Genomic DNA, 8,378 nt, shown 5'->3' with positions numbered 1-8,378 from the left:
CGCGTACATGTAGAAAAGATACTATAAGTACTACCTAATATATCAGATTGATACATATCAAGATAGTTATATGGTGGTGGAGCTATACGCTGATAAAGGTGCGCAGGTTTGGTAGGGTGCGCGACTCGCTTGCCTGCGCGACTCGCTTATCCACTACGTTACTGTATTATAGCTTACTACAGTAAACTATGTGCCAAAGTACTTCAAGGCAGATCCCCCTCTACTACCTTCCGCAAATATTATAGGGTCCAGCCTGTAATCAGACTAAAAGTGCGCATAATCTAGAGATGATGGGTCCTAGCGAAGCTCATACGGCTAATTACCCAATCTGGTTGAGATCAGCAATCATCAAGCATTCAACTTACGCCTTCTACGTTGATAAGCGCAATAACATTTGATTTCTTAGCTAAAGTTTTTCAATCTCATAGCAGGATTAAGCAACCATGCCTCCTCGTCTTGGGCTGGATAAGGTTGGTGCTCTTTGATAAACTTCGATACTAAGTCTCCGTTGATTATACCCTCTGAGTAGGTCTGAGATGCCCTTTTCAGTCGAATGCTGTTCTTCGCGATGTATTCTTCATACTGGGTTTTCGATATCGTTGCAAAGAGGTATCGAGGATGAATAAGAATAGCTTGTGAGCCCTTCTGACCAAAACCAAACGACGTGACTGAGCAGGCCTTGATGCAGCTATGATCGCCTTCGACCTGAAGAGTTTTTCCTGGAAACATGAGTAGTGAATTTTCTTGTAACCCTTCATCAATATTATCGGCATTTCGATTTCCGCCTATCGTTCCTGAATCCATCATTTGGAGACAGCCATTGACCATCCAAGATCCTGCAGCTCCTTTAGAATGACCTGTCAGCCACTTCTGGCAGACACAGGGAAGCATATTTCCCTTTTGACGTCCAAGGTGAGCCATTTGCCTTTGTAAAACAGAAGTTTCATTCAAGTCGTTCATTACTGTGGATGTACCATGTAGAGATGCGACGCAAATGTCATCGACGTCTAGACCCCATGCTGCCAATGAGCCTCGAATTGGTGACACGGCTTGATTTGATCCACTCTTCCAAAATTCATTCCCAAGGGCGAATGCTGCATCTGCCTCCTGACGGCTGGCCTCTTCATGTATGAACCTAAGTTGTTGCAACCTGAAACGCGTAATGTCTTCTTGTGTAAAGTCGGAGTTTTGTTCTAGGTTCGCAATCTCCTCGTCAAGCAAACGGTTGCTGTCCGTGACAAAAGCACTTATCTGACTACGCCTCTCCTGCAACATTTGACGGCGATGAGTCAGATTTAGTAACGATCGGGATAGGACGTTGTATGTTGTCTCAGGACCCCTAATGTGGGCTGGTTCGCGTGCATTTGTTAACACGCCCCTCCCAGCAGCCGGAACGGAGCGACCGATCTTATCTGCTGACATGTTCGTGTACGCAACAATACCATAGATCGGTAGGCCCATCTTGAGGGCTAGCTCTGCTGAGGTCAAAACTTGGATGCCGCAGCCTTGTGCCTCAACGAAGCCAGCCCTGGATGACGCCATTGGACGAGACATTTCATCTGGACTTCTGCCATGCCGTATCTCAGCTTCAGTGTCACACGTTGCCTTCATGCTGCCAAACTCATAGGATACATCCTCGACGAAGTCTTCCACCCCACCAACGAGAACTATTTTGGCTTTCTTTGCCACGATGAGATCGCGACCTGTATCAAGAGATTCCAGAGATGTTGCACATGCTCCCACGGGAGTTTTGATAGGCCCGGCAGAAGAAAACAATAGCATGTTGATCCACGCTGCTGTGGTGTTGATGAACGTTTCTTGAAGGATGTCTCCCTTCACTGGCCTATCAAGATATCTGTCCCGATGCATCTTCTTCAGCGAGGATAGCCCGCCCATGCTGGAACCGATACAGTTGCCCAGTTCTGAAATGTGTATGTGCTGATACCACTCGTAAGGATCTGTGATACCAGACGACAAAAGAGCCTCGACGGTGCATACAAGAGAGAATAGAGTTACGGGGTCGACCTGCTCTATTATCTCGTCGCTAATTCCATACCGCTTGGCCGACCATCCTGACGGAATCTGTCCTGCTACGGTCCGGTTGAATCTTGATGCTCGGGGTACCCAAATTACGGCACCAGCTTTTAACTGGACAAGTCGCATCCCATCTGAAGTCCCATTCGTGACCGCCACTCTATCACCGTGCTTCCGCATCATATCGTCTGCTACTTCAGCCGTAGATTCAAAAGCTGGCAGATCTCGCTGCAGTACAATCTCTTGGAGAGATTCCTTTCTCTCTGGGTCGTATCCACTGTCACAGATATCAGGCTCGATTTTTCGGATACCAGTATGCTTGAGAACTCTGGACTCGTAGCGGGAAAGGATGTCAAAGTCTTCAACGAGTTCTTTCGTGGTACTGTCCATCCATCCGGAGAACGGGGACCCATCCTTGGATATTCCTGAATGATGCTGAATGAGGCCCATCATCCAGGCTAATTCAGCACAACCCTCGGGAGATAAGGTCCCATTTCTCTCCAACTCCCAACGCGTTCTGCTATTACCATGGGGCCCCAACTCTGAAAACCCAGTGATGACGACAACACGGCTTAAGTCCAACATATCCAGCAATGAGTCAGATAGTGGTGAGATATCCTGATTATAGTCTGGTAACTGTGGCCAAGAGAGCTTCAGACTTATCCTAGGATGCAGTGTTGTTGACGATGACGTTTTTCTAGACGTTTCTCCAGAAATAGAGATGGATTGTCGTAAGTTCGCTTCTGCAACAGCTCTCTGTAGCTCCGCTGATTCGCGCAATGCTTTTCGAGCGTCGGCTAGTTGTCCTTTCAAATTTTGGATGCGGGATAGCCCACCGCCGAGATCAACAACCAAGGGCTCTTTCTGGCATTCAGTTGTGATTGTTCCACCCATCAAGGTGGCAATATATCCAGCCATCTCGTCAGAGCTGAATGTTTTGGCACCCAATTTCTCTACAGCGTCGGCAATCTCATCGTTTTCTGCCATAAGGCCTGTACCACGCGTCCAACCGATAATTACTCCCATTAGCGACAGGAAGTCAGCCCATGACTCCGACGCCCATTTGTTTAGAAGTATTTCTAATGAAACTTTGCTCTCAGAGTAAAGCCCATCGTTCCCTAGAATTCCGTGATTTGGCGAGAACGGAAGCAACACAGTTGCAGGCCGTGTGACGATGCCTCTTGATCGTTTGTTTCGGGAAATCCCACCAAGAAGACGAAGGAGATTCGTAAGCATCACACGGTGCGCTAGCTCTGATCCTGAGTCTAGATTTTCAAGACTTCTTCCCCTTTCCGGGACTGCAGCGAAGGGAATAATGAAATCTAGATCCCATGACTCGTCCTTGTAGATCCATTCAGTTAGGCCTTGCACGTCATGCCAGCTGCCTTGATTGAACGGGATCAGTCGAAGTATGGATCCCCTGGAGCCATGTTTAGCATACAACTCCTGATACATCCTTGTCGTTTTGCTCGTGTAGCTGCTGGTAGTCACTATTACTCGAGCTCCTCCCGAGAGAAGATGGCGTAGGATACCCAGGCCTATGGAGTTCTTTCCAGCGCCTGTTATCAGAACGTTTTTCCCGACAAATGTGAGTCCCAAAACCCTTGATCTATCCACATCTGTAGCAAACATTTTTGTATGGGTAGGGGATATGACGAAGCCTTGTCCTGTGAGTTTACCCACAGGTATATCCAACGGTAAGGTATCTTTTGGTATGAAGCCGTCATATACATGCTTCATTAAGCTGGAAACAAGACCATCGTGTCCAGTATATCTTGCAGTGGTATCTCCCCCGGTACGATTCAGAAATATGGGATTCTTGGCTTTGAAGATCAGGGATGATTCGTATACGCTCTGCAACGTCTGAATATGGATCGGATTTCGGGAGCCAGATATCTTGGCCTGGGTTATAGCATAAGAAAGATGATCGAGGGAACGATCGCAAATTTTGTTCAATATTCTCATGGTCAGGCCAACCAACCCAGGGTAACTGTCAGAATCGTCTGCTCTGCTCAAAGTTACCAGTTCGGTTATATCCTGGTGGATCCAATTCCAGTAAGAGTCGTAGAGTCTTTCTTTCTGTCCATCAAACATAGGTTGGATTCCCGCAGCGTACTCGTCCCCGTGTTCGGTAAGCCAAAGATCCACGGGTTCGCTAGCGTTATGTGAAGCATCGATAGTATGGTGAGGCATTGTGGCCTCTAACGCATTTCCCTGTTGATTGGAATACCCCTTCAATACTTCAATAATGTCTTTGACCATTGCCGTATCCACCACTGCGGCGGTTCGCAGTCCTTGCACGTCAACTATGCGAGCAGTACTGTCCTGAGAACTATTTTCTTGTTGAGTTGCTTGAGGTATGCTCATTCCCTCTTTTTTAAAATATTCAGTAGCAATATCCACAAGAAACTGATCAACCGAGTCGGGAGTACTCAGTCGCGTAGCTGGCTGCTTCTCGACTGCAAGGAGTAAAAACGCATCTTGACGCATAGGAGCTAAGCCCCACTTTTGCTGCAGGAACTGGCGTACAGATGATTGCCCCCAATTTCCGGGCATCTTCGACGATATCATCTTGTTGACCAGCGACGCAGTACATTTACCCAAGCGTCCATTGTGACCGATAGACATTGTTTCGCCTAAGTCCTTTATTGGTATATCATCTGGTCGTTCTGGCACATGACCTGGGAATTCAGCATGTAGGTCTCCTAGAATTTCATTCATCAAAGTAGATCTTCCACCAACGAGGCGATTTATGGTCTGATCTTCTGAGATATCATCAGACCTTTTTCTCAGTTTCATGGCCACAAGCGACCTTACAATAGTTGAGACAGGCAGCGAAACATCTTCCAGTATTGCAGGCGGGATGTTTGTTGCAATCTGTTGTGGTAAAGATACAGGCACTCCGGCAGAACGGTGGGTTGCTTGCGTTTGAGTAGACGGTTCCTGATGAGAGTCGATTGGAGGAGGTGGGTGTGCCTCTGGTAGCGTTTTCTTGGACGCCGCTCTCAACATATCCATGTTCTCGCGATTTGGCGGAAAGAAGACATCTCGAGGCCCAAAAAACTTTCTCTCAATACCAAGGGCTTGGTCTATATTTGCGAACTGCTGTTCCCACGTCTTCTTCATCATATTCGTCAAAATATTGGCTGGCCCGACCTCGACTACTCTTTCGGAATCCAGTTCAGATAATATATGGTGCTGAGTTTCGATCCTGTACCGAGAATGAGTTAGAATAAGCATAGGAGCAGCTGAAAGAATCCCTGTGCTACTGGACAGTGATTACGAACCATCTGACTGGATATGCGAACTGGTGACTACGATCGTCTATCGTTAGCATTTCCATTGTTTTTGCCAATAGCTTTCCGCATACCTACGCCAAAAGTTCTGTTAGAAGTATGTATGACAATTCGCGTTCTGCATTGGGATGCATTTTCACGATTGATGGTTGGAACCAACTGCACGAATGATGGTGTCTAAGAAACTCAATCCTCTGGATGAAGGGTTACGAATTGAACGCTGTATAAGAAAGTGGCACATGGGTTCTCTAAACCGGTCACGACTTGGCTAACAACTCTTGAACAGAGCGATTTGCTCCCTGTATCGTTACATAGAAAGCAAAGTGATGATGATGTAATGCTGACATGATTTTATTTAATCACTCAGATCACGTCATCCATGATCCCTGTATATACTAAGATTATAAAACAAGGATTTGTAACGCTTCTGAAGTCTCTATCTATATATTCTCCGTTGAAATCGAACATGTCATTGTCATGGAAATCTAATCGTAAGAAAATTATTTGTGACAGCTAAGATGAAAAACGGTACGGGTATTGGTGTTCTTGAACTTATGCAAGGGTTCCCCGTGCAACACCGTGACAGCGTCAACCTCGCTGGCGCTGTCGTGGCGGTATTCATTGTGAGTTAAGAAATCCAGGTTTTCATGTTATGCAAAATTGCAGGGTGATCGCTAAGAAACATGCTAGGCTTCACTCATTAGTCTAGTTCTGTATCGGCTCTATTTTCATCCGCTCCGATCACTTCCTGGACCCCTTATAGCTAAAGTCACGAGTTTCTACAATACGTTCCATATCGTTAAGTGTGACGAGGCTCGCAATATGCACGTGTTGCACGAGCGCTATGGCCAAGTAGTACGATATGGCCCCAATCACGTCAGTATTCGAAGTCCAGAAGCAGTGCGAAAGCTCTACACTGTCAGCACGCATACAAGAAAGGCGGATTCCTATCTTGCATTCCCACGGGATCCCAACAAAGCAAGTTTGTTTTCGGCTATAGATAAGGGTGTACATGCGCGTAAACGACGGATTCTTCGCTACGGATTTTCAGATTCAGCTCTAAAGGATGCCGAGTCTATCGTAAAGAAGTATGTTTCAATTTTATGTAAATGCTTAGAGTTTCTCGATGACGACGATGGGGAGGGGCGATCTGCCCATGAGAAGACCGCTACATGGGCATGGAGCACACCTAAGAACTTCTCCACCTGGATCAACCGATATTCTTTTGATCTGTCAAGCCATTTATCCCTTTCTCGGTCTTTTAGCATGATGGAATCGTCACAAAACAGAAACATGGTAGACATCATCCACGAGAACATGTGGGCTGAGAACGTGGTAAGATCTTATATTACGCTTTGATAGGTGCTGCAAAACTCGCTCTAATAAGCCTGCTCAGACCGGATCTTCCATTCGAATCCTCCAGCAGTGGAAACTCAAGAAGCTTCTATACAAATCTATCTCGTCTTCCAAACCCTTCGATGATTTTGTTGAAGAGGGAGCGACAGCTCGTGTTCGAGCCAAATTGGATGGCATAGACAAACATACAAAAGACTTTGTATTTTGGCTCACTGATAGATTGGATGGGGACTCTAATGAGCATCTCTCAATGGACGAACTCAAAGAAGAGATTATTCTCTTAATAACAGCAGGTATGTGTCATATGTGTTGTTTTAGGAACTTTGCAGAACCTAACTTTTGACAGGTGGTGACACATCTTCCACAACGATATCTGCTGCTATGTATTATCTGCTCCACTCTGAGTCGAAACTGCAGAGGCTACAAAAAGAGATCCGAAGCGTCTTTGCCAGTGCGGAAGATATCTCATTTGCCAACGGTACCGGTTCTTGTGTTTATCTACGAGCCTGTATCGATGAGGCATTGAGGTTGGCGCCGCCCGCTGGTTCTGTTTTACGACGACAGGTCGAGCCAGGAGGTGTTGTGGTGGGAGAGTTCGTATATCCCTCTGGCACCAATATAGGCGTTCCTGTCTTTTCTATGCACCACGATGCATCGTATTTTCCCGATCCTTTTATGTTTCAACCTGAGCGCTGGATCCCCGGAGAAACATTAGCTGACGGTACTATCGTTTCTGTAGAGATGGTAAAGCGAGCTTCTAGCGCGTTTCTACCTTTTAGCGCCGGCACTAGGAGTTGCATTGGTAGGCCGCTAGCTTACATGCAAATGCAGGTTCTCTATGCAACTTTATTGTGGAAATATGATGTACGGCTATGCAGAGAACGTTGGTTGAATGGGAAGAAGAGCGGATTGGGGTTGGATCAGACCAAGGAATACGAACTAGCGGATATTTTCACATCCTGGAAAGACGGCCCGCTTGTTGAAGTGAAAAGAAGGATGTAATGCGTATCAGTATTACCTAGTCGAGTTTTTGTTGACAACTATGAGTTGTTTGGGCCAATCCTATTTCAGGGAAAATAGTAGTTGCCTAGAAGTATGGTGATGTTAAAATGAAAACGAAAGAGTAACCATTTGAATAAAAGTCTAACACTGAGCTTTTGAAAGATGTCAACGTAGACAGCGTAGCACTGCGGCTGAGTAGAATCGTCTTTGTTATCTTCATCGAAGCAAAACGGTAACATGTTTGGTTAGTGTCCCGGCCACTATTGTTCTAGCCACTCCCTATGCTATTCCACATTTGTATCTATAGAAGAAAATCATATTAGAACGAAATTCTTTTAACAATGTAATATCGTTCTATATACTTATTACTATAGATATAGAGAATAAAGAGTGGTCNTTATGGTTGTTTTTGTTGTAGGTAGGTGGGGTGGATGCATAGTTACAGTTAATAGATGGCGTACCGTAAGTATACTAATAAGTAGACCGGATCTCTAGCCCAGGAGTTCCTAGGAGTTTTAGTGTCTCCAGGCAATATCTGCGCCTCGCACCCCCCAACGCCATAGAAAGGAACCTCCTCAGAGCGCTCTGCCTGTGCAGATTGACCTGCCATGACATAACTGCAGCGCATGAAGTCGAAGTTGCCGGGCCACCCCATCACCAACACCAGGTTGTTTCCCTTTAAACCACGCT

At 46.1% G+C, this 8,378-nt stretch overlaps 3 protein-coding genes across 3 annotated transcripts; 1 reads left to right on the top strand and 2 right to left on the bottom strand.

Annotated features, from left to right (window-relative positions):
• Positions 1 to 402: 402 nt before the first annotated feature.
• COCCADRAFT_31318 (uncharacterized protein) lies at positions 403 to 5,464 on the bottom strand (the record flags this gene model as incomplete). The annotated part of the gene is made up of 3 exons (XM_007720392.1): positions 403 to 5,245; positions 5,322 to 5,348; positions 5,409 to 5,464. 3 exons carry the CDS (start codon positions 5,462 to 5,464, stop codon positions 403 to 405), a joined length of 4,926 nt encoding a protein of 1,641 aa, XP_007718582.1.
• A 384-nt stretch (positions 5,465 to 5,848) lies between these two features.
• COCCADRAFT_10203 (uncharacterized protein) lies at positions 5,849 to 7,688 on the top strand (the record flags this gene model as incomplete). Its single annotated transcript, XM_007720391.1, has 4 exons — positions 5,849 to 5,953; positions 6,021 to 6,665; positions 6,727 to 6,979; positions 7,033 to 7,688. 4 exons carry the CDS (start codon positions 5,849 to 5,851, stop codon positions 7,686 to 7,688), a joined length of 1,659 nt encoding a protein of 552 aa, XP_007718581.1.
• Positions 7,689 to 7,773: 85 nt separating this feature from the next.
• On the bottom strand, positions 7,774 to 7,941 carry COCCADRAFT_112539 (uncharacterized protein; the record flags this gene model as incomplete). The annotated part of the gene is made up of 1 exon (XM_007720390.1): positions 7,774 to 7,941. A coding segment is annotated over one exon (168 nt), but the record flags the coding sequence as incomplete, so codon positions are not given.
• Between the last annotated feature and the right edge of the window lie 437 nt (positions 7,942 to 8,378).

Source organism: Bipolaris zeicola (assembly GCF_000523435.1).
Source record: "Bipolaris zeicola 26-R-13 unplaced genomic scaffold scaffold_465, whole genome shotgun sequence".
Lineage (NCBI taxonomy): Eukaryota > Fungi > Ascomycota > Dothideomycetes > Pleosporales > Pleosporaceae > Bipolaris > Bipolaris zeicola.
This window is presented reverse-complemented; position numbering and strand designations above follow the sequence as displayed.